Consider the following 27,115-nt stretch of genomic DNA (forward strand, 5'->3'; position numbering starts at 1 on the left):
CCCCCCCACATAGGTCTACCTAAATATAGACTAGGCAGAGGCTGTGTGACCAGACTGGACCGCCTGTTCAGCCCCAGTCTCGTCCCCCCAGGACGCCTCTTCGCCAGAGCTAAACAACCGTATTACCTTTTGTGCATGTGTAACTTTACTTTAGTTCTGAACAGCTGAAATAAAATCCCTGTGGTGATTTGAACACCCCCCTCCACACACACACACACACACACACACACACACACACACACACACACACACACACACACACACACACACACACACACACACACACACACACACACACATGTGTTGACGAGATCAACGTGTGCCTACAAAATTCTCTGTCTGTTCTAACTAAGCATTTTGCAGTTCCATAAACATAAGGAGGAAACAGACAATATTCTTATCCTAAATGTGGGGTGAAACCAAATGCATTTAGCCTGCATGACAACATAACATGTACCATGTAGCTTAGACCTGTCTTCACAGTGCACTGGGGCGAAGCAACAGCATTTCAACCATAAATAAGATACAGCTGTTATTTCGCTTCTCAGTGATCATGCAATACTGCACGATTCGATAGACAGCGCATCAATGAAATAGCCTTCCACCACTGGGCAGCCAAACTTTCTGCGTGTGTAGGTGATCTGTGAGTGTCTCACATGCACAGAAGGTGCTGTTGTTTAGCTATTGGGAAGAGGCACTCCCTAGAGAAAACAGGGCTATAAACATCAAGGAAAGACAGAGTCTTAAGCAACCTAAGGGTTCTCCTAGCCTGGAATCGACACTGAATATCACTTTGTTTCACTATTGTTTCCTGAACTCAGTCTGGAGAAGCTCCAATAGATGGGCAGTTGGACCGTCTACTAGGACGATATTCAGTGTGGATTCCAGGCTAGCAATCTCCAGGTCCCAGTGTGTGTTTTTGGTTTCTCATTTGGGGGTGGGTTCATTTCATAAGGGTATATGAGTGGGCATGGCCTCAGGTGAGCTGAGGGATGGCAGAGGCAGGCTGAGGGTCATCCAGGAAGATGAGGTTGTCAATAGACTTGAGGTGGTTGGCGCCCGTCTTGTTGGTCTCCATGGTAGCCAATCCAAAAGAGCACTCATACCCTTTATTGAGTTTGGGAATAGCCACTGCCTCCTCTGACACAAAGCTTTCACCTGTCCAATCAAAGCAAAGCTCACTTCAATCCAGGGTCCAATAATACAATGTGGCTGTGCTTTATTTCACCATACAGATATTGGAAGGTACTTACAATGGAATTACATAGTAAAGCCATAACTATATACTAATAACCTATAAATTACATGTTTTATTTGATTGGGATTCATTAAAACAAGCATGTGTGATGGCACCTGTTTCGGAGGAGCAAGAGGGACAAACAGCTCTTCTTGGACAGCCCATGACGTGAATGACCTTTCCATCGCCACCGTGTTCCAAAACAACATAGAACTTAAACAGAAGGGATAACAGTTGGGGAACACAGTAAGGTAACATACAGTAGCCTACTTGTCGTTTTGGGACACCGCTCAAACAATATTCTCTGCATGTGACCCACAAGGCCTTTTGTGAGTGGTCATTGTTTTTCTGTGCGTAAGTCACCATTAACTGGGTTCAGACTTACCCGTGGCGTCTTGGGGACGGTGGTCTCTGACATGGTGTCATCACTGGTGCTTGTGTCGCTCATGTCATCCACCGAGGGGTGTTTCCGAACGAATCTCCTGGACCTGCAATCACATGGCGTATCATTGTGTCATATGTCAACATATAGTCTTGTGTGGCTCACTTGGTAGAGCATGGCACTTGCAATGCCAGAGCTGTGGGTTTGATTCCCACTGGGGACGAGTATGAAAATGGATGCACTCACTACTTGAGTCGCTCTGGATAAGAGTGTCTGCTAACCTGTAAAAATGTCACTTATATACATCAAATCATTCCGGTGGACAATACAGTAAAATGCAAAGCATCTGTCCATAATGCATTATTAAAGTGTACATGCATTTATACGGGCTGTCGTTAGCAACCGTGAGCCGTTGTTAGCAAGCATTGCATGACAAAAGACACATCCCTTCATATAATATAATGGAAACCATAGGGTATCTCATTCACAGATCTAGAGGGAATAGGGGTTATGTTGTCTTCAGTGCATTACACATGACAACTACAATGCCAGTGTCACCCCCGGATATAGAATACACTGATAGAGAGTAAGCTGTGTCAATACCGACAAGTAAATATGGATGCTCATATCTATGTAAATGGTGACCTGGGAGTCCTGACTGGTGGTATCATTTTGACAGGCCGTATCAGTTCCACAGTAAAGCATGTCCCCACGAACTACAGCATGCCTCTAGATAATATCACATGCAAAGAGCCATGAGTCATGAAGGAAAGGAAGGCGAAACATCAATTTTACAGTCCACTGTAGGTCGTATAGAGTAAGTGGCTCTATTACTTTATTACAGTGGTGTATGTTTGATCTCTGTGTCCTGTCTTTTCACCTGGAGAAGTGTGTGTGTGTGTGTGTGTGTGTGTGTGTGTGTGTGTGTGTGTGTGTGTGTGTGTGTGTGTGTGTGTGTGTGTGTGTGTGTGTGTGTGTGTGTGTGTGTGTGTGTGTGTGTGTGTGTGTGTGTGTGTGTGTGTGCGTGCGTGCGTGTGCGTGTGCGTGTGTGTGTAACTATATTTTCAGCAGAAAGAGAGAGAGAGAGAGAGAGAGAGAGAGAGAGAGAGAGAGAGAGAGCAAGAGAGGGCGAGAGAGTGTGAGTGTGCATCATGTGTCCCCGCACGCTCAAGTGTGTTGGGTGCATCAGCTACAAAAACTAAACTGCACAAAGGTACATCTGCACCTGCAGCCAAGTGCGAAAGACAATTTTGGGAAAGAGCTATTGCCTATTGTCACCAGTGTAGCGTTTGAACCGGGATATAGCTCAGTGGGTCCATCTTGGGGCAGAGAAATGACCTATTTTGATGTGCAATTGCTGTAGAACAAGCTAAACCAAGCATGTAATTGAAAGCATGCCTCTTTCAGCAGGAAGCCAAAGGAAGAGACCCTGGAAGAGTAAAAGGCCCTGCTTTGTGAGTCAAAAGAGCCGCAGAGACACCGTTGTGTGTCTCTCTAAGCCACCAAAACATCCGTCAAGAGAATCAGCCACTTAACTCAGTTAAGGGAGGGTGTGTGTGCGTGTGGAATCAAAAAGACGGGAATATGGAGTTTATGTATGCTCATGGCACCTCAGCAAAATGGGTCCGTACGCCGCCATTTGTTCTATGTGATTAGCTCACTTTGTATTTTCTCCCCTGCTGTTGTGCCGTTACCTATATTACACGGACCACGCCACTCTGCGTTTGATAGACACCTCTTTATGTTTCTGCAAAGGGGATTGCATACTTGTCATGGTGTTAGCCCCACGGAGGGCCCCCGTCTTTAATCTGTTGGGCCTATGCTCCCGATGCCTCTGCCTAGTATGCAATTTTACGCATCACGTTTACATGGACACACACACCAACATCACATACACAGTAAACACACAGCAAATGGCCCCAGTCTGATAACAATTTGGACCATTCATTTTGAGCAAAATTGAACAAAGCCTATTTGTGTCTGGGGTATTTAATACACTTTATTCTATGGTTTCAAAGGGGAATAGCTTATGTAATTATCTTGAACTTAATATATAAGTACAGGCTGTAACACTGTGTGTACTGCGTACCACAGCTACATCTGTTTTTGACCAAACGTGGTAAGGACTACAGCAGCCTGTTACAGGTTAAGTACATTATTTATTACACTGAGGGTTACTGTGGTATAAGACCCACCCAACCAACAATCCCAGTCCACCAACAATCCCAGTCCCCCCACCTTCCCAATTCTCTCTCTCACCCGTAGCAGTAGGTGACGCAGGCAGCAATGGAGAGCAGGGTGATGAGGACAACCATGCCCAGGGCGATGGCCACGTTCCTTCTCTTCTCTTGTTCGGCCTGCTGCAGCTCCCACCACTCCAGATCACTGAACTGACAGCGCTCTCCCATGTAGCCCGAGATACAGCTGGGAACACCACACACAATACTCACTATAACACACACATACAGTATGACACAACACAAATTCAGAAAAAACAACAAACTCAAAACTGGTGTTGGCTGATTTATGAGAAAAGTCGACCGAATGCTTATTGAGAACATTTCTGTATATTTTGCAGACCGATGCAGAGGCAAACTTTAGAATCCTACATCTTACTGTTTTTTCTATAGCCTTTATCTCACTTTGTTACCAAAGGTAAAGAAAAGCTGTATATATGAAACAACAGTGCCACCTACTGCCGTTATCAAGACTGACTTACTAGAGTGAAAATCCCTATAAAAAACCATATTAATCCTGAACTCCCAGCCACTGTATCTGAAAGGATTGGATAAGAGTGATAAAAACAGTATTTTTGCCCCACTAATGTTGTTGACAAGTCAGCAAATAACGGTGTTGACCCATGTACAAGGAGGGAAATAGGGGTACTTGCTTGCAGGCATAGGACTCCATCTCTGGGAAGTAAAAGCAAACTCCCTCGTAGAGACAGTAAGTGTCATGAGATGAGGGGCAGCTCTCCACTGTGTTAGTGTTCAGCCATTGGCTGGTGACGTCCATAGGCCTACTGGTGGTCACCCACGAGGACGTAGTTGACAACTCTGCAAACATGCAGAGGGGAGGAGGGTGGAGAGAGAGAGCGAGAAAGAGAGAGAGAGAGCGAGAAAGAGAGAGAAAGAGAGAGAAAGAGAGAGAAAGAGAGAAAGAGAGAGAGAGAGAGAGAGAAAGAGAGAGAGAGAGAGAGAGAGAGAGAAAGAGAAAGAGAAAGAGAAAGAGAAAGAGAGAGAAAGAGAGAGAAAGAGAGAGAAAGAGAGAGAGCGAGAGAGAGAAAGAGAAAGAGAGAGAGAGAAAGAGAGAGAGAGAGAGAGAGAGAAAGAGAAAGAGAGAGAGAGAGAGAGAGAGAGAGAGAGAGAGAGAGAGAGAGAGAGAGAAAGAGAAAGAGAAAGAGAAAGAGAAAGAGAGGGAGGAGACACAAAGAAAAAAGTAGGTGAAACAAAGGGGTGTCGTAAAAAAAATGAAGGTGAAGTTGAGCATAATTGTCTTCATAGAGATTGTTGCAGTAGTAATGTTTGTTATGATACTGTGTGTAGAACTGCACCTTGGCATGTGTGTCCATTACCACTGTAGCCAGCTTGACACTTGCAGCGGTACTTCCCTATAGTATTGATGCATTCCGCTCGCTCATCACATTTGTGTGTTCCCATTTTACACTCGTCAAAATCTAAATGGGGGGGGGAAATAAACATGAGAACGATTGTGAAAATGTAAACTATATGAAAAAGAAATGAAGAAAATGTATTTTTTAATCATCAAAGTTCATGAGTGAGTGTTCACCGGTACAGTGGTGCTCCTCTCCACTGAAGCCAGGGCGACACTGGCAGTAATATCCACCAGCAGTGTTGACACACACTGAGCTCTGGATACTACACAGGGCCATCCCCAACGTGCACTCATCAAGGTCTAGAAACACAACATTACACATCAAGAAACACACCTAATTCCCTTTCTGAGTTCAGGAATGACATTTAAGTCCCTTTAGCAGATCCTCTTATCCAGAGCAACTTACAGGAGTAATTAGGGTTAAGTGCCTTGCTCAAGGGCACATCGACAGATTTTTCACCTCGTCAGCTCGGGGATTCAAACTAACGACCTTTCGGTTACTTGCTGAATGCAACCAGTTGGATTTAGGGGGCGCTAAATTTTAATTTTTGGATGAAAAACGTTCCCGTTTTAAACAAGATATTTTGTCACGAAAAGATGCTTGACTATGCATATAATTGACAGCTTTGGAAAGATGACACTCTGACGGTTCCAAAACTGCAAAGATATTGTCTGTGAGTGCCACAGAACTGGTGTTACAGGCGAAAATCCAACCAGGAAGTGCCGCATTTTTTGAAACCGCCTCATGCCAATGACTCCTTATATGGCTGTGAATGAGCTACGAATGAGCTTACGTTTTCCACATTTTCCCCAAGGTGTCTACATCATTGTGACGTCTTTTTAGGCATTTCCCTTGAAGAATGGCTGTAAGGGACCATATATGGCATGTGGTCACATGGTGTCTCCCGCAGAAAACCTTGCGTAAAATACTGAGGTAGCCATTTTTCCAATCGCTTCTTATGAGAAACCAACTGCCTCGACGGATATATTATCGAATATATTTGTTAAAAACACCTTGAGGATGGATCCTAAACAACGTTTGCCGTGTTTCTGTCGATATTATGTAGCTAATTTTGAAAAAAGTTTGGCGTTATAGTTGTAGCATTTTTCGGTCGATTTCTCAGCCAAGGTGAAGAAACGGAGCTTTTTCGCCTACAAAAATAATATTTTTGGAAAAAAGGAACATTTGCTATCTAACTGGGAGTCTCCTGAGTGAAAGCATACGAAGTTCTTCAAAGGTAAATTATTTAATTTGGTTGCTTTTCTTATTTTCGTGAAAATGTTGCCTGCTGCCAGCAGAGCCTAGCATAGCATTATGCCATGATAAACTTACACAAATGCTTGTCTAGCGTTGGCTGTAACGCATATTTTGAAAATCTGAGATGATAGTGTTGTTAACAAAAGGCTAAGCTTGTGTTTGAATATATTTATTTCATTTCATTTGCGATTTTCATGAATTGGAAAAGTTTATAGGGGTATTTATGTCCGTTGCGTTATGCTAATTCATTTGAGGCTATGATTATGCTCCCGGATACGGGTTTGCTCATCGCAACTGGTTAAAGGCTACCTGCCGCCCAATTCTCCTAAACAGGAATTGAATTGGAAATCAAAAGGTACACATGTATGCACACACGCACTCACCCACACACAGCTCTCCATCCCCAGTGAAACCTTCCAGGCAGTGGCAGGTGGGGTTGCCTCCATCCAGTAGACATTGCGCATTCACATCACAGCGGAGAGAGAAACAGTCATCCTGGTCTGGAAGTGCAAGGATGTTGCCGTTTCAAAAGACCAATTTCACTATATAAACTGTGTATGTAGACAAAATCAGGGTGGCAGCCATTTGTGCTACTATGAAATCTACAGTATTGTTGTTATAGCAGTGTGGCTTTTACCTGACACCATCTTCTCAATGAAGAGTGTGGGCTCACTCCCTTCGTCCATGTTGTCCTCTGCCTCCTCCCCATCAGTAGGGAGACCAGGCACAGGGAGAGGCATGCTCTCATCGTTCAAAGTTTTGTTTTTCAGAGAGAACGGGTCTGCAGACTCACCATCTCCAGAATCTGTAGGAAAAATGATGAGCAAAACCAAAGTTGTATCTTTTTAAATCAAACTCGACCTGAATCTTTATGAAAGGTGTCAACTGGGGTTCATATCACCTGTTGATCTGTAGGATGGCAAGCAGGCTTTGCCATCAGCTGATTGGGCAATGTGTGAGTGACAGGAGCAGTGGGCGAATCCTAGCCTGCTCTCGCACACCTGAGCACAGCCCCCATTTCGATAGAGACAAACATTTGCTCCTGAGGATGACAATTAAACACATTTGGTAAAAGACTGCAATAAAGCAAACAGGTTTTAAACAATAATATTATGGAGTCTCTCTCTCTCACTCTTCTTGCTACCTGGCTTGGCGAGGGGGTGAACCACAACTATGGATGCTGGTTGAACCATGTTGCCATGGAGACGCTCTGGGTCCATCCCTGTCCATTTGTCAATGCTCAGGAGCAGCTGCTGCTCCCTGTCCGTGATCCACAACCTGTCCTCAAACACTGCCAGGTCAAAAGGTTGACCTGGACCAATCAGAAGAGATAATGGAATTACAAAAAGAACATGTATCATATTTAGTTAATATATGCTATAACCTTTTGACTGTGTGTGTGTTCCACAGAAGCCTCACCTACTTCGTTCTCTGTCAAGACTTGTCGGTTGGAGCCATCCAGGGATGCCGTCTCCAGTACGCCCCTCTTGCTGTCACACCAGTACAGTCTGTCTTCAGTGAAGTCAATGGTCAGACCACTAGGGGACACCAAGTCGGCACTTGCGATGACCGCACGATCACTTCCTTCCAAAGACGCACTCTCCAACACAGGCCTGGTACCCATATCGGTCCAGAACAACTTCCTCAAGAAACAGAACAGAAATGATAACTCACCCATCTGCAATTAAAAGGCAGAAGACAATGTGTAGAACATTTTTGATAAAGAAATATATTTAAAATACTGTACTTGGCTAAAGGATGAACTGCAATTCCCCTTGGTTTCTGTATGCCTTTGCTAATAATGGTCTCCCTGTCGAAGCCATCCAAAGTGCTGCGGTCAATAGTTGAGAGGCTGAAACACAGAATTCAAAAGTAATGTCCAAGGCCTAAGCTAAAATATACATTAAAAAAGAGTAGATATAATCTGAGGAGAATGAATAGAATAGAAACAAACCATGCATGATATAATTCATTGCTTGAACTTCGAATAGTCCAGTTTGAATGTCAATGTCAATGTAGTTGTGTGTGTGCTAAATTTAAATGAGGTTCTGACAATAGCATTGGCCCCAGTTCTGAACCCTGGGGTACACCACCCACCCTCGGTCAGTCCAGTAGAGCTTGCGGTTGACCCAGTCCACAGCCAGGCCCTCTGGTGAGTCCAACTCCTCAGTGAGCAAAACCTCCCTGGACCCGCCGTCCAAATCAGCACGCTCAATCTGCTTGAGTACTGTACTGGCAAAGTACACCTAGGAAAACACACACCTTTTATTATTTTTAATCAATTTGCCTCATAAGCATCATTGGCTGACATGGACCAAACAGTTTCACTAACTCATCATTGAGAGTCATGCAGTAACCAGCAATGACCAATAGGTGGCAACAGATCTGAATACAGCTTACCCAAAGTGCTCCATAGTAAATTCAGAACAGTCGAGTGATTTTGCGCTGCAGTTTTGAAGTAGTAAAACTGACCTCACTGTAGATCACTTCCTTACTTTGTTTTGTACGGGATCATAGTCCAGAGCTATTACTGTTCCGCTCGGCTCCTCCACAAGGCTTTGGTCACCAGTCCCATCCAGATTAACACGTCTGATGTTTACTATGTTGGCAAACAGCAGATATGGTGGGGGTCCTGGAATATAATGAAATGAAGTGATGACAAATAAAAAACAAGAGGGCAAACAAACCTATTTTTGCATGTGAATGTGTGTGTGCCTGTGTGTTTATTTATTGTATGTGTTTACATGTACTTGTATGCGTGGCAGCGTATGTGGTGTGTGTGAGTGTGTATCAGTGAGGACTCACCAGTGGCTGTGCAGCGTTTACCGTCTTGGTGGAGCTTGTACCCAGGCAGACAGTCACACTCCCACCTACCAGGAGTGATGGGGGAACATTGCTGACTACAGCCCCCTCGGTCGGAAGAGGTGCAGCCTGGGTGAACCACACACGCGCATGCGCGCGCACACACACACACACACACACACACACACACACACACACACACACACACACACACACACACACACACACACACACAAACACACACACACACAAAAGAAAATGGAGAGATTCAGTGACACAGCCTCCACTCAGTAACACTGAGCAATAAAACCTCCCCCTTGTCACACTGATAAAATCTCCACTCTGTAACATTGATAAAACCTCCACTCTGTAAAACTGATTAAACCTCCACTCTGTAACATTGATAAAAAACCTTCACTCCGTGTCACTGCTAAAACCTTCACTCCGTGTCACTGCTAAAACCTTCACTCTGTATCACGGATAAAACCTCAACTCTGTAACACTGATTTAACCTCCACTCCATAACACTGAATAAACCTTGTATCACTGATAGAACCTCCACTCCGTATCACCGCTAGAACCTCCACTCTGTATCACCTCCACTCTGTAACACTGATAAAAACCTCCACTCCGTAATACTGATAAAACCACTCCGTATCACTGATAAAACCTCCACTCTGTAACACTGATAAAACCTCCACTCCGTAACACTGATAAAACCGCCACTCTGTATCACTGATAAAACCTCCAATCTGTAACACTGATAAAACCTCCACTCTGTAACACTGATCGAACCTCCACTCCGTAACACTGATAACACCTCCACTCTGTAACACTGATAAAAACTCCACTCTGTAACACATCTCCAGTGGCTTTAGGAAAACATTTAGTGCAGTAGTACCTCTGCAGGTCTGTCCATCCGGCTGTAGTAGGGACCCCTCTGGACACACACAGATGGTCCCCTCACCAGTAGCAAGACATCCATTATCGCACTGAGTCATATTGGCCAGACATGGTGAGGTCTCTGTTGATGCAAGGGCAGATAATTAGCAAATATATAAAGAATCCAGTGCTGTATTGCAGCTTGGCGGACATACAGATGACTTTCTTCGAAATTCATGATAATATAATGTTGCAAAGCAGCTCTATCTCAGTTTAAGTGGTAATAATCCAACAAACATGTTATTCCAGAATCAGATGTCCTGTTACTTTGACTGATTTCAATTTTCTTTGCCTAAGCTGACCTTATCAATTGTGTCACTTGCAAAGCATTGCACATTGTGCGTTGAACTTAAACCTCGGGCCACATCCGATGCTCAGGCACTAATATTCTCCCTCTCATGCTATAACATCAGTGAACACAGTACAGAACCAACAATCACAAATGATTAAGGGCTATGCATGAAAGGTTGCGAGCGATGAAAACCAGTGGTGGAAAAAGTACCCAATTGTCATACTTGAGTAAAAGTAAAGACTAAAAGTGAATGTCACGCAGAAAAATACTACTTGAGTAAAAGTCTAAAAGTATTTGGTTTTAAATATACTTAGGCATCAAAAGAAAAAGTATAAATAATTTCAAATTGGCAGAATTTTATTTTTATTTTTTAATTTACAGATAGCCTGGGGCACACTACAACACGCAGACATCATTTACAAGCAAAGCATGTGTGTTTATTGAGTCCTCCATATCAGAGGCAGTAGAGATGACCAGAGATGTTCTCTTGATAAGTGAGTGAATTGGACCACTTTCCTGTCCTGCTAAGCATTGAAAATGTAACGAGTACTTTTGGGTGTCAGGGAAAATGTATGTAGTAAAAAGTATATTATTTTCCTAAGTGAAGTAAAAGTAGTCAAAAATATAAATAGTAAAGAAAAGTACAGATACCTAAAAAAACTACTTAAGTAGTAATTTAAAGTGTTTTACTTAAGTACTTTACACCAGTGATGAAAACCAAAAATCCCGTAATGCTCCTAACACCACCTAATATAACACTAATAGTAACAACATTTAAATCCAAGGTAGATCTCAATTGTAGGCATATAATTTGATGTGCATGGAGGCAGGAGCTTGAAGCTGTCACGTGTGCTCCCTCTTTGGCCCCTAGGTCACCAGGCTGCTTGTTATGGCACACACCTGTCACCATCCCCACTCACCTGGACTCCATCACCTCCTTGATTACCTGCGCTATATATGTCACTCCCTTTGGTTCAATTCCCCAGGCGTCATTGTTTCGGTTTCATGTCTGTGCGTTGTTTGTGTTTTGTATTATGTTTAGTTGATTGATTATTCACTCCCTGAACATGCTTCCCGACTCCCAGCACACACTGTCACGCCCTGACCTTAGAGAGCCTTTTAGCGTCTCTATTTGGTTTGGTCCGGGTGTGACTTGGGGTGGGCATTCTATGTTTTGTGTTCTATGATTTTGTGTTTCTATCTTTTGGCCGAGTATCATTCTCAATCAGGGACAGCTGTCTATCGTTGTCTCTGATTGGGAACCATACTTAGGTAGCCCTTTTTCCCTCCTTTCGTGGTGGGTAGTTGACTTAGTGGCACTATAGCCCTCTTAAGCTTCACGGTTGTTTATTTTGTTTCTTGTTTTGTTGGCGTCATTCCATAATAAAGTAATGTACGCTCACGACGCTGCGCTTTGGTCCACTTCTTACGACACACGTTACAGAAGCAGACACAGAAAAAAAACGGAATTGGATTGAGTTGGAGAGGACTGCCCAGAACAGTGGAGTGGATTTGTGAATGGCCAACGCTCCCAGAGGAGCTATGGGCATAAATAAGTAGCGTGCATGACAACTTTACTCTCTTGCCTATTTTTGGCAACAACACAGTTTTCACTGGAGAAAGCCAGATGGTTAGTGGGAAAAAAGCCTCTTAACCTCTACGCACCTTAATGAAATCCCTTTAAGATGTCTGCACTAATCCCATCCAAAAAGGTGAAAGTGTAATGAGAATGCTTTCTAAGTCCAAGGCCCACAGTCAAGGAATGTGTGTGATGTACCACAGTTGCCTGGTAATGTTGAAGTAGAGACTAAATTGAAGCTTTCTGCCTTTTAATTTTTTTATTTTGCCTTTATTTAACTAGGCAAGTCAGGTAAGAACAAATTCTTATTTTCAATGACGGCCTAGGAACAGTGGGTTAACTGCCTTGTTCAGGGGCAGAACGACAGATTTTTTTTACCTTGTCAGCTCGGGGATTCGATCTTGCAACCTTTCGGTTACTAGTCCAACACCTGCCGCCCCAGCTTTCTGCCTTGAAATCTCTTGAAATATGCTGACATAACTTTATTTTGCTTGGAATCACTTATTAACTTATGATTTAAAAAAGTTCAAATCCATCTGGATTACATTGGTTCAGGTGAAGTCATCAATCAGAAACAATCAAAGTAAGGGGCTTATGTCGGTCTACTCATACATTTCACCATTGTGAAATGGTGACCAGGAATACGACTTTCCCAAAGCGGATCCTTTGTCTGCACCTCCCAGGGCATATGAACTGATTCCAGAGGCCGACCCAAAACAATGCCGCCAGAGGAGAGAGTGCCGGAGCGTTCTTCGATTGAGGCTTCACATGCGCACACACCACTCACCTCTCCCGAGTATATTACTCGCTAATGTCCAGTCCCTAGTTAACAAAGTTGACGAAATCTGGGCAAGAGTTGCTGTCGGCGATGGTGTATGTTTCATGATTAACGACTCAAGGTGTAATTGTAACAACATACAGGAACTCAAGTCCTTTTGTTCACCAAACCAAGAATTCCTCACAACCAAATGCTGACCGTATCGTCTCCCAAGAGAACTCTCCTCGGTTATCATCACAGCCGTGTATATCCCCCCGCAAGCGGACACCAAGACAAACATCAAGGAACTTCACTGGACTTTATGCAAAATGGAAACCATGTATCCTGAGTCTGCATTTATTGTAGCTGGGGATTTTAACAAAGCTAATTTGAGAACAAGGCTACCTAAATTATATCAGAATATCAATTGCTGTACACGACTGAGTAACACGCTCGACCATTGCTACTCTAACTTCTGCGATGCATACAAGGCCCTCCCCCACCCTCCTTTTGGCAAATCTGATCATGACTCCATCTTGTTGCTCCCCTCCTATGGGCAGAAACGTAAACAGGAAGCACCCATGCTTAGGTGTACCCAATGCTGGACTGACCAATCGGATTACACACTTCAGGATTGCTTCGGTCACATGAACTGGGATATGTTCCGGGTAGACTCAGAGAATAACATTGACGTATACTCGGACTCGTTGAGCGAGTTCATTAGGAAGTGTATAGGAGATGTTGTACCGACTGTGACTATTAAAAGCTTCCCTAACCAGAAACCGTGGATTTATGGCAGCATTTGCTCATACCACTGCAAAGCACGTACCACTGCATATAATCATGGCAATGCGACTGGAAATATAACCGAATACAAACAGTGTAGTTATTCCCTCCATAAGGCAATCAAACAAGCAAAGTGTTAGTATAGAGACAAAGTGGAGTCGCAAAGTGGAGGCTCAAAAACGAGACGTATGTGATAGGGTCTGCAGACAATCACGGATTACAAAAAGAAAACCAGTCCGGTTGTGGACATCGACGTCTTGCTTCATGACAAAATAAACAACTTCTTTGTGCAATTTGAGGACAATAGAGTGCCACCGACAAGGCCCGCTACCAAAGACTGTGTGCTCTCCTTCTCCGTGGCCGACATGAGTAAAACATTTAAACGTGTTAACCCTCGCAAGGCTGCCAGCCCAGACAGCATCCCAAACCGCATCCTCAGAGCATGCACAGACCAGCTGGCTGGTGTGTTTACGGATATATTCAATCAATCCCTCTCCCAGTCTACTGTCCCCACATGCTTTAAGAGGGCCACCATTGTTCCTGTTCCCAAGAAAGATAAGGTAACTGAACTAAAGGACTATCGCCACGTAGCACTCACTTCTGTCATCATGAAGTGCTTTGAGAGACTAGTCAAGGATCATTTCACCTCCACCCTACCTGTCATCCTAGACCCACTTCAATTTGCGTACTGTCCAAATAGGTCCACAGACGATGCAATCACCATCACACTGCCCTATCCCATTTGGACAAGATGAATACCTATGTAAGAATGCTGTTCATTGACTACAGCTCAGCATTCAACACAATAGTAACCTCCAAACTCATCATTAACCTTTTATAACTAGGGGGCAGTATTTTCATTTTTGGATAAAAAACGTTCCCGTTTTAAACAGGATATTTTGTCACGACAAGATGCTCGACTATGCATATAATTGACAGCTTTGGATAGAAAACACTCTGACGTTTCCAAAACTGCAAGATATTGTCTGTGAGTGCAACAGAACTGATGTTACAGGCGAAACCAAGATAAAAAATACAATCAGGAAACCGCCTCATGCCAATGACTCCTTATATGGCTGTGAATGAGCTATGAATTAGCTTACGTTTTCTACGTATTCCCCAAGGTGTCTACAGCATTGTGACGTCTTTTTACGCATTTATGTTGAAGAATAGCCGTAAGGGACCACATTTAGCAAGTGGCGTAAAGTACAAAAGCAGCCATTTTTCCAATCGCTTCTTATGAGAAACCAATTGTCCCGACGCATATTCTATCGAATAGATATGTGGAAAACACCTTGAGGATTGATTCTAAACAACGTTTGCCATTTTTCTGTCGATATTATGGAGCTAATTTGGAAAAAAGTTTGGCGTTATAGTATCTGCATTTTCCGGTCGATTTCTCAGCCAAACGTGAAGAACAAATGGAGCTATTTCGCCTACAAAAATAATATTTTTGGAAAAAAGGAACATTTGCTATCTAACTGGGAGTCTCCTGAGTGAAAACATCTGAAGTTCTTCAAAGGTAAATGATTTAATTTGATTGCTTTTCTTATTTTCGTGAAAATGTTGCCTGATGCTAGCAGAGCCTAGCCATAGCATTATGCCATGATAAACTTACACAAATGCTTGTCTAGCGTTGGCTGTAAAGCATATTTAAAAAATCTGAGATGACAGTGTGATTAACAAAAGGCTAAGCTGTGTCTCAATATATTTCATTTGTGATTTTCATGAATAGAAACATTTTCTAGGAAGATTTATGTCCACTGCGTTATGCTAATTAGTTTGAGGCTACGTTACGCTCCCGCATGCGGGATGGGTAGTATCAAGATTAAGCCTGAGACCCTGGGTCTCGACCCTGCCCTGTGCAACTGAGTCCTGGACTTCCTGACTGGCCGCACCCCCCCTATCCACATCAACGTCACAGCATTGGAGAAGGTGGAAAGTTTCACGGTGTTCATATCACCAACAAACTGAAATGGTCCAGGCACACAGACAGTGTGGTGAAGAAGGTGCAATAGCGCCTCCTCAAACTCAGGAGGCTGAAAAAACATGGCTTGTCACCGAAATCCATCACTAACTTTTACAGGTGCACAACTGAGAGCATCCTGTCGGGCTGTATCACCGCCTGGTACGGCAATTGCACCACCCACAACTGCAAGGCACTCCAGAGGGTGGTGCGGTCTGCACAACGCATCACCGGGGCCAAACAACCTGCCCTCCAGGACACCTACAACACCTGATGTCACAGGAAGGCAAAAAAGATAATCAAGGACAATAACCACCCGAGCCACTGCCTGTTCACCCTGCTTCCATCCAGAAGGTGAGCTCAGAACAGGTGCATCAATGCTGGGACAGAGAGATTGAAAAACAACTTCTATCTCAAGGCCATCAGTTTGTTAAACAGCCACCACTAGCAAAGAGAGACGGCCACCAACCTATAGACTTGATATCATTGGCCACTTTAAAAAAATGGAAGAGTAGTCACTTTAATAATGGCACTTTGTGTGGCATTATGTTTACATATCTTGCATTACTCATCTCATATGTATATAATGTATACTGTATCCTTCACTATCTATTCTTTACTATCTATTGCATCTTAGCCGCTCTGTCACTGCTCATCCATATATTGTATAGTTATATATTCTTATCCCAGTCCTTTACTAGATTGTGTGTATTAGGTTATGTTGTGGAATTTGTTAGATATTAGGTTTTGCTGTGGAATTGTTAGATATGACCTGTTAGATACTGCTGCACTGTCAGATCTAGAAGCATAATCATTTCGCTACACTCAAAATAACATCTGCTAACCATGTGTATGTGACCAATAACATTTGATTTTATTAGACATTTATGAAATTGCTCCTTTCAATTATTGATAAACATGCACCTGTTAAGAAACGTACTGTTAAAACTGGTGAGGCTCCATGATGAGGTATTGAAAGGAATTGAAAAACTGAGTGGCTAATAAGGCTGGCTGCACATTTGACTCCCTGACCTACTGTAAATTGAGAAATGATGTGACTAAACTCAACAAAAAGAATAAGAAACTGTATTACGAAGCCAATCTCAATGACATAAAGAATGATGGAAACTTTGGAGTACTTTAAATGAAATTATTGGCATAAAGATAAATTCAACTCCTTCTTTCATTGAATCAGACAACTTATTCATCACAAAACCATTTGATGTTGCCAATTATGTTAATGATTATTTTATCGGAAAAGTTTGCAAACTTAGGCAGGAAATGCCAACAACGAACAGTGAGCCATTGTACTCAAGGATGAAAAAAATACAAATAATGAAAAAAAAGGATTGCACATTTACATTTTATAAAGTTAGTGTGGGAGAGGTGGAAAATGTATTGTCATCAATCAATAATGACAAATCCCCTGGCATTGACAACTTAGATGGAAAGCTACTGAGGATGGTACTGTAGCTGACTCTATAGCCACTCCGATCTGTCATATATTTATTCTGAGCCTAGAGGAAAGTTTTTGTCCTCAAGCCTGGAGGGAAACCAAAGTCATTCCGCTACCCAAGAGTGGTAAAGTGGCCTTTACTGGTTCTAACAGCAGACCTGTCAGCTTGCTGCCATCTCTTCGCAAACTGTTGGAAAAAATAGTCCTTGACCAAATACAATATTACTTCTAAGTTAGCAAATTAATAACAGACAAACTTGAGAGTGCTTTTATAGAGAAGGGCACTCAACATGTACTGCACTGACATAAATGACTGATGATTGTTTGAAAGAAACTGAAAACTGAAAAGATTGTGCGTGCTGTACTGTTACATTTCAATGCAGCCTTTGATATTAGTTTACATAACCTTTTGTTGAGAAAACGTATCTGTTGTAGCTTTTCAACTTCTGCCATATCGTGGATTCAGAGCAATCTATCTAATATAACTCGGACGGTTTTCTTTAATGGAAGCTTTTCTAGCTTGTGTGGTGTACTGCAGGGCAGCTCTCTTGGCCCTCTACTCTTTTCTATTTTTACCAATGACTTGCCACTGTCATTAAACAAAGCATGTGTGTCCATGTATGCTGATGATTCAACCATATAAGCATCAGCAATCACAGCTAATGAAATCACTGAAACTCTTGACAAAGAGTTTCAGTCTGTTTAGAAATGGGTGGCCAGTAATTAACTGGTCCTGAACATCTCTTAAACTAAGAGCATTGTATTTGGTACAAATCATTCCCTAAGTTCTAGAGCTCAGCTGATTCTGGTAATGAATGGTGTGGCTGTTGAACATGTTGAGGAGACTAAATTACTTGGTGTTACCTTAGATTGTAAACTGTGACGGTCAAAACACATAGATTCAATGGTTGTAAAGATGGGGAGAGGTCTGTCCGTAATAAAGAGATGCTCTGCTTTTTTGACACCTCATTCCACAAAGCAGGTCCGCAGGCTCTAGTTGTATCTTATCTTAATCATTGTTCAGTCATATGGTCAAGTGCTGCACAGAAGTTAAGCTGCAGCTGGTCCTGAACAGAGCGGCACGTCTTACCTTTCATTGTATTCAGAGGGCTAACATTAATACTACGCATGCCAGCCTCTCTTGGCTAAATTTTTGTTTGGTCAACTTACACACATTGGTCTTTCACAGTCCCCAGGTCCAGAACAAATTCAAGGAAATGTATAGTATTCTACAGAGCCTTGAGTGCATGGAACTCCTTTCCATCTTATATAGCGCAATTGAACAGCAAACCTGGTTTAACAAAACAAATAAAGCAACACCTCATGGCACAACGCCTCTCCCCCTTGTGACCTACTTGTTGTGTGTATGTACTGACATGTATGTGTAACTGATACAGTGGGGCAAAAAAGTATTTAGTCAGCCACCAATTGTGCAAGTTCTCCCACTTAAAAAGATGAGAGAGGCCTGTAATTTTCATCATAGGTACACTTCTACTATGATAGACAAAATGAGGGGGAAAAAATCCAGAAAATCACATTGTAGGATTTTTAATGAATTTATTTGCAAATGATGGTGGAAAATAAGTATTTGGTCACCTACAAACAAGCAAGATTTCTGACTCTCACAGGCCTGTAACTTCTTCTTTAAGAGGCTCCTCTGTCCTCCACTCGTTACCTGTATTCATGGCACCTGTCCACAACCTCAAACAGTCACACTCCAAACTCCACTGTGGCCACGACCAAAAAGCTGTCAAAGGACACCAGAAACAAAATTGTAGACCTGCACCAGGCTGGGAAGACTGAATATGCAATAGGTAAGCAGCTTGGTTTGAATAAATCAACTGTGGGAGCAATTATTAGGAAATGGAAGACATACAAGACCACTGATAATCTCCCTCCATCTGGGGCTCCACGCAAGATCTCACCCCGTGGGGTCAAAAAGATCACAAGAACGGTGAGCAAAAATCCCAGAACCACACGGGGGGACCTAGTGAATGACCTGCAGAGAGCTGGGACCAAAGTAACAAAGCCTGCCATCAGTAACACACTACACCGCCAGAGACTCAAATCCTGCAGTGCCAGACGTGTCCCCCTGCTGAAGCCAGTACATGTCCTGGCCCGTCTGAAGTTTTCTAGAGAGCATTTGGATGATCCAGAAGAAGATTGGGAGAATGTCATATGGTCAGATGAAACCAAAATATAACTTTTTGGTAAAAACTCAACTCGTCGTGTTTGGAGGACAAAGAATGCTGAGTTGCATCCAAAGAACACCATACCAACTGTGAAGCATGGGGGTGGAAACATCATGCTTTGGGGCTGTTTTTTTGCAAAGGGACCAGGACGACTGATCCGTGTAAAGTAAAGAATTAATGGGGCCATGTATCGTGAGATTTTGATTGAAAACCTCCTTCCATCAGTAAGGGCATTGAAGATGAAACGTGGCTGGGTCTTTCAGCCTGACAATGATCCCAAACACAAACACACCGCCCGGGCAACGAAGGAGTAGCTTCGTAAGAAGCATTTCAAGGTCCTGGAGTGGCCTAGCCAGTCTCCAGATCTCAACCCCATAGAAAATCTGTGGAGGGAGTTGAAAGTCCGTGTTGCCCAGCAACAGCCCCAAAAATCACTGCTCTAGAGGAGATCTGCATGGAGGAATGGGCCAAAATACCAGCAACAGTGTGTGAAAACCTTGTGAAGACTTACAGAAAACATGTGACCTCTGTCATTGTCAACAAAGGGTATATAACAAAGTAATGAGAAACTTTTGTTATTGACCAAATACTTATTTTCCACCATAATTTGCAAATAAATTCATAAAAAATCCTACAATGTGATTTTCTGGATTTCTTTTCTTCTCATTTTGTCTGTCATAGTTGAAGTGTACCTATGATGAAAATTACAGGCATCTCTCATCTTTTTAAGTGGGAGAACTTGCACAATTGGTGGCTGACTAAATACTTTTTTGCCCCACTGTACATGCACACACACACACACACACACACACACACACACACACACACACACACACACACACACACACACACACACACACACACACACACACACACACACACACACACACACACACTATATGTTAATGTTTTTAAATGCATGTAAGTCTTTCATCTGTTATGTATTTTTCGTTATATGTCGGACCCCAGTAAGACTGGCTGTCACCATTGGCATCGGTTAATAATATTTTTTTGTTGTTGTTGTAACTAGTGTTCAATACTGTAAATAACCATACTTTCCAAATCAACAGGACAATACCACTTGTGGTCAAGGACCAGCAAAGACATTGATGGAGAATTTCTTTCTTGCAGAAGTACTTTCTTACCGTGGCAGGTTTTCCTATCAGGAAGCAGAGCGTAACCCTTAGGGCAGGTGCAGAAGTAGGAGCCTGGAATGTTCTCACAGCCCAGGGAACAGCCGTGGTCCCACAGGCCACACTCATTGACATCTAGGATTCAATTGTTGTATGTTTAGTCTAATTATTTCTTAGTAATCCTTGTAGGTAATAATCCATTCCACACTCAACAATGAATACAATTGCCAATTGCTAATATTGCAATTTCATAACATCACATAGTATTGTATATCAAAGCATAGCAAAGCATAAACAGAACCCAGCATTGGTGCTAAATGAATGAATACCATACCTTCACAGTAGTTCCCATGTTTGCTAAGGGCAAAGCCTTTAGTGCACTGGCAGATCCCCTGCTCAGCTGGGTTGGAGCACACATTCACACACACTCCTGTACGACCATCACAAACTGTATTAAAAAGGTTATGGAATAAGTTTAGAACAGAGTTCAAATTTTTGGAATAGAGTTGGACCAAACTTATTGAAGAAACAGCTAAAATGCACTGAACTCTGACCTGGTAAGACAGGCATGGAGTCTTCAATCGGCTGGTTGAGGGGATGTACCACCTTGACAGCAGTAGGGGGGTGTGTCATTCGCTTTAGGTTGATGTTTTCTGCCTCAACCCCTGAGTACTTATTGACTTGCCGTATGGTCCGTGAACTCATATCAGTGTAGAAGACTTGCTCCAGGAACACAGACATCCCCAAAGACTGAGACCTGGAGGGAAAAATACTCAGAAGTTATCAATAATATAAACCGATCTACAAGTGATACATCTAATTATACTGTATACTGATCTAGTGCTAAATACAGGTGGCTGCACATTTGCAACATGGTCTCATTAGAATATGCCAAAACAGTGATATTTAACCACTGGAGTTATATGTCACCTGTGCTGAAAAATGAGTGACATAACTATAATGACATCTGCTTACAGTAGTGGCTGGTCAATGACATTGACAACATTCCCGTTGTAGTCACACGACCCAATGGCACTTTCTCCCTCCAGACTGAACTGGACCCAGAACAGTCTCTTGTCCGTCCGGTCGACTGACAGCCCTCCCAGTCTCTCCGGAATCTTCAGCACTGTAGTAATCATCTCTCCCGCGACATCCGACCTCTGAATACTGGGTGTGATTCCGTCAGACAGCCAGAATATAAATCTGAGGAAAGGTATAGTGGTTTTAGGGATAGGGAAGTGGCCCACATTGAAGACTTGAAATCAGGTATGAGGACATGCCCAGACATGCCTAACCAAGTACACATGCGATTTCTGGGTATTGGTGATTACACCAAATTTATCCATCCACATTAACACAAGGTTAGATTGAATGTACACAAAACTGAGTGCACAAAACATTAGGAACACCTGCTCTTTCCATGATACAGACTGAACAGGTCAATCCAGGTGAAAGCTATGATCCCTTATTGATGTCACTTGTTAAATCCATTTCAATCAGTGTACAGTAAATGAAGGACAGGATACAGGTTAAATAAGGATTTCTAAGCTTTGAGACATTTGAGACATGGTTTGTGTATTTGTGCCATTCAGACGGTGAATGGGCAAGACAAATGATTGAAGTGCCTTTGAATGGGGTATGGCAGAGTCCATGCCCCAACGAATTGAGGCTGTTCTGAAGGCAAAAGTGGGAGAGCAACTCAATATGCTGGTGTTCCTAACGTTTTGTACACTCAGTGTAGAACACGTTAGTGAACAGGAGAGAATTTCACATAGGAAAAATACAGATAATCAAAAAATATATGCATCTGCGTTTTGGTGTACTTCACTTATACCTGCCTGGCATGAAGCAATCGCCTCTGAGGGTCAAAATGGCTCCCTTTTACCTGACCAGAGAGTGGAGGTAAGTGAGAGGCAATCTGCCAGATTACACCTTCAGGTATGTGCCAGCCGTGTTAAAAGAGGCAAGGACCCTTTAAAGGCCCAGCATTATAGTAACCCACAAACAAGATGGTGGGTAACTCTAAGGAACTGCATTGGGATGTTTGTCACCAGTGCTCTAAACTTACTCATAGTTACTTGAAAACATACAGAGATACATGTTGAGATAAGGTATTGCGTTACCTGTCATTTGGTGCAACTGCTATGGAGATTGGCTGCGATAAATGTCTTAGAAGAGTCCTCTCATTTTTCCCATCTGTATCCACTCTTTTGATACTTCCCACTTCTCCACTGGTCCAAATGACAAAATTGTGAACCCAGTCGACCGCAAGGCCTGAGATCCCTTTCTGAGACGAGTGCAGCTTCTGAAAAGGATGCAGTACAGTTGTGGATCTATAACCATTCATGTTTTTGACTCAACCTTGGATACAATAGATATTAGCATATTGACCAGTGACAAATAGGAGGTAATACTTTATCCATGGGATACGGTGTCCATATTAGGAAAGCCTCAGAGTCACAGTGTCCATATTAGGACAGAATTTTACATTACTTTTTACATTTCAGTAATTTAGCAGACACTCTTATCCAGAGCGACTTACAGTGCATTCATCTTAAGGTAGCTAAGAGAGACAACTGCAAATCACCGTCATAGTAAGCACATTAATCTTCCTCAATAAGTAGCTATCGGCAAATGCAATGATAATAAGAAAAGTGCAAGCGTTAGTTCAAGAGAAGAAAAGGTTGTTTATTTGCGGGTGGGGAAAGATGGGGAGGCGGGGTGTTGTGGCATTAATCGCGATACTCTTTTCAAGAGGTAGGTGACTGTGACTCTCGTGACTCCGACTCAGTCCTTATATGGACACCGTAATATTACATTCTGTTTCTTTTTTCAAGGTGATACATTTTTTTTAAGGTGAACTAGTAGTATGTGGATGCACCTGTCTCTGTGTTCCATCCATCGCTGCTTTGTAGATGACCCCTGTCTTTTTATCGGCCCAGTAAACTCTCCCCTCTGTGTAGTGGAAGTCCAGTAGGATAGAGTTTCCAACACCGGTCACAACCCTTTTTTGATTCCCTCCATCAAGGTCCATCCGGTATATAGCCTTACCATGGCCGAAGATCAGATAGGGCTCTGGAGCTTTCCAAAAGGAACACAGATTCTAAATCATAGATGGTAGATAGTGTATGATCATAGTCGTCGTCCCACCAGACAACCAAAATACTGTATAAATCTGGAGGACTGTGATGTTAGGGATTTCAGACGTGACACACACTGGACCCACATCATGGACCGGAAGTAACCCAAGATTTGAAATCAGGTACTAGATGGGACTAACTGAGTTATACTCTGCCGTGCTGCCAGAGCGCTTTCAATGTGAGAATACACAGAGCTACTAAAACTATTTCTGGGAAAATGTTCTGAAGCTGAATCAATGTGATTATAATATAATACCATGACAAAGGAAGCCTATAATGTTACTGTTATACCTCAAATACCTCCTTTCTAGTGAGACTTTAGGAGCTGAAGTTGAATAGTCACATTTCTTGTGTCATGCAGCCAAAACTCAACGGCCCGTATAACTAGGCAGAATATATGCATTGGTACAGTAACTGAAGAAAATCTAAATTCACATTCCATTAAACCGCTTGAGATCAAATGAGTGGCATGCAGACGCAGATCGGACATTTCAAGGTGAGTAAACAGTGCACAGTGTGCAGTACTATAGTGTGTCAGTTTGTAATCCATAGCTGTCCATTTTCTCCTTACTGTCACATAGTTTCCTGACTGAAAGACGTCCAGGGCTGCACCCAGTCACCATTGCTATAGAATTGGCAACTTTACTGCCAGTCCCTTTTCAATGTGTGCTGTTCTGTGCCGATACCTTTGTTGAATGAGTTGAATCAATGCGGCTGTCTAAAATCCTATTGATGGCGTTTAATGGGGCGGAGTTCAAGGCAGCTCTGGCTGCTTCCCAATAAAACAGTCGTCTCTTAGCAACATGTGCTTTCATACTCTCCTTTCACATGGTGAACATCCTCACATGTCAGTAAGGACTGTCTTGGACATTCCAGTCATTGGAAGTTTAAAATCATAGTAGCGCGTAACATACCAAATCATGTTATATTTCACTCAAATATAATTATTTCATGCTTGTTTGGAAGAGAAAGCTGTTAACTGAGTGAATCCAAAATCGTATTGTTAAGTGGAAACAGAACATCTGAGACAACCATTGTCTTGCGACACGTTGAAAATGTTAATAACATGAATGCTAGATGTGTTGTGTTCGATTGCTCTTCCTTTGACCTTGACCCAAAACAATATGCTAATCTAGTCTAACATGCCCATGTCAACACATGGGTGAAGCATCATTATCATGTGCACCCATGGACACCAGTCACTGGTGTTGAGGAATGAAGACAACAATGAATCTCCATAGGCCAGGGGCAGAAAAACAATGAATCATCTGTCTGTGTGGTGGTTCATGAGGTCAATGATGCCCAATGGTGAACTTTAAAAACAGGTCATTTCTAAGTTGCTAGGATACACAATGGAGACCATTCAGGGCCATCCTTGGGGGCCATCTTCATTTTTAAAAAATTGTTAAATCCCCTTAAACAATGGTGGTCATTTTGTGTAAATCATGCATTTATGTAAATTGGAGATATTTGTGTAACAAGTGACATATGTTGACATCAAATTGGAATTTCCCCCTATAATCTAGTACACCTGACATGGAAGTGACCCAGTCTAGGGGATAACCTCTTGACCATGGAGAATACATTCCACAAGTCTCCACTGCGTCCACTGCGTCCACTACACTTGATGACGATGGGAGTGGCATGACCCGGTCATAGGGGATAACCTCTCCAGGTGTGAGGGGATAACCCTGACTTAAGCCTCCACTGACACCACTAAAGGCAGGCACTCGTCCAACTGACCAGAGACCAGTACTGTCCACGGCCAGCTAGGACCGGCCCTACCCAGATCGCACACTCTGCCCAGCCAGCTCGCTGTGACGCATGAGAAGTCCGTCTGTTACCCTCCCACTCACTGTTTTCCCTCAGGGATAAAGGTAACCCTTGTGTAAGGGTCACTATTTACCAACTTGCCACAGCCAAAAACGAAATAGTGTCAGATGCCTTCGGTTACATGTACTGTAATGTATAGTGGTGTGGCGACTGACTGAAAATAATGTAAGGCTAATTTAAAGGAGATTACTACCAATACAATGCATCTGGTCATTTGTGAATATTAGACAGAAAGTCAATGCTTGATAATGGAGCTCAATATCATTTATGCACTGGTACCGGTTATCGTTTACATGTGTCAAAGTGGAAGGCTTTAGGATCAAGTTACATTTATTAAGGTCCAATTTGTTAAACGTAGATGTTTTCACAAAATCTAAAAAGAAAAAGTAAATAGACGTAACACTATGCTCCTTAGTCCATACAACCAGTTTGTCTCTGTTCTAGAGTGAACACAAATGTTACTGTACCAACCAGTGCACACTTTGCTAAAGTACAGATGTGAACCCAACTCACCCACACAGCTCCCATTACCCACACCTGACGGGTTTCCGAGCCAACATGCCTTCCCAGGGGCCGCTGAGGCTCCGTCTTTTTGCACTGAGAAATAGACCAGCACTGCTGCAACCGTCACAACCAACATAATCCTGCGCTCCGTCTCAATCCGGGGAGCCGCACTTTACTCACACCAGCCAGGCATTCCTTATCTTGGTCAGACCGTGCGTGCGAGAATTCCACCAAAACTCTGCGACGGTCGCTGATGGCCGTTGGGCATCCTTCTCCAAGGCCCCGGCGGGATGAGAGAAAGGAGAAGCCAGTTTCACATCCCAAAAGAGGTGGAAAACGAGATGGAGGCTGTGGACACAAAAAGGAGGGTCAATGAGTTAGCCAGTGGATTCTCTCCCAAACTAGGCTCTGTGGGATCTTTTGGGCTCCTCACTCTGGCTCCCAGGTTGCTTAGCTGTTTTGGAAGCAAAGTATGAAATTCCGGACACCCCCGTGGTAAATTTTACACATCCCGGGCCAGGCTGGAGAAGGATTTTCCTCGAACAGGAGTCGGTGTCTGAAGCAGAATGCAGAATATGCAAGTAATGAGACAAGGACTGCAGCAAAGTCCCAGAAAACAACAGCAGCTCCTAGTCCTCACCCCACCCCCTACCTCTTTGTGTGTATGTGTGTGTGTGTGCGTGCGCGTGTGTGTGTGCGTGTGGACCCATTAGCATAGATATATATCTGACTCTTTTGTGGATTCTTTTCAGAAGAGAATTAAGGTGACCTCTGACACCCTTAACCTTCCACACACATCAGTACACACACATAGGGTAACAGACAAACAGACATGCACTGTCAAACACACCTATTGACATGCACCAACGCACACACACACACACACACACACACACACACACACACACACACACACACACACACACACACACACACACACACACACGCACACACACACACACACACCACTGTTATCCTCTTTCCCCCATTTTCTTCACCAGGGACAGTCATGTCAGTAAGACTCTCTGTGCTCAATTGTACACTGTTGTACAGATTGTATAGATATCGTGTGTATTCGGATTAGAACGTGTACCTTATATGTGTGTATCTGTCTCTCCTGTATGACCGTCTCCCTGAGTTAATCAGGCTGGATGAGTAAGCGGGAGATCTCGGAGGAGTGGAGGAGACTTGTCAGTGGCCTGCTTGTTTTCTGTTTACTCAGGAGTGCAATCGTCAGACTC

General features: G+C 43.1%; 1 protein-coding gene across 1 annotated transcript; it reads right to left on the reverse strand.

The window, feature by feature from the left end:
- Window positions 1-259: 259 nt before the first annotated feature.
- egf (epidermal growth factor) lies at window positions 260-26,351 on the reverse strand. The gene is made up of 24 exons (XM_065018234.1): window positions 25,884-26,351; window positions 23,279-23,478; window positions 22,521-22,702; window positions 21,373-21,600; window positions 20,952-21,154; window positions 20,732-20,845; window positions 20,410-20,532; window positions 10,196-10,318; window positions 9,298-9,423; window positions 8,988-9,124; window positions 8,590-8,738; window positions 8,240-8,344; window positions 7,912-8,135; window positions 7,637-7,804; window positions 7,394-7,534; window positions 7,130-7,297; window positions 6,876-6,992; window positions 5,409-5,534; window positions 5,173-5,295; window positions 4,510-4,675; window positions 3,879-4,043; window positions 1,623-1,725; window positions 1,354-1,450; window positions 260-1,158 (listed from the first exon to the last, which is right to left on the reverse strand). The coding sequence occupies exons 1-24, from the start codon at window positions 26,008-26,010 to the stop codon at window positions 977-979; spliced, it is 3,597 nt and encodes a 1,198-aa protein (XP_064874306.1). The 5' UTR covers window positions 26,011-26,351; the 3' UTR covers window positions 260-976.
- Between the last annotated feature and the right edge of the window lie 764 nt (window positions 26,352-27,115).

This window comes from Oncorhynchus nerka, linkage group LG5 (genome assembly GCF_034236695.1).
Source record: "Oncorhynchus nerka isolate Pitt River linkage group LG5, Oner_Uvic_2.0, whole genome shotgun sequence".
Taxonomy (NCBI): Eukaryota; Metazoa; Chordata; class Actinopteri; order Salmoniformes; family Salmonidae; genus Oncorhynchus; species Oncorhynchus nerka.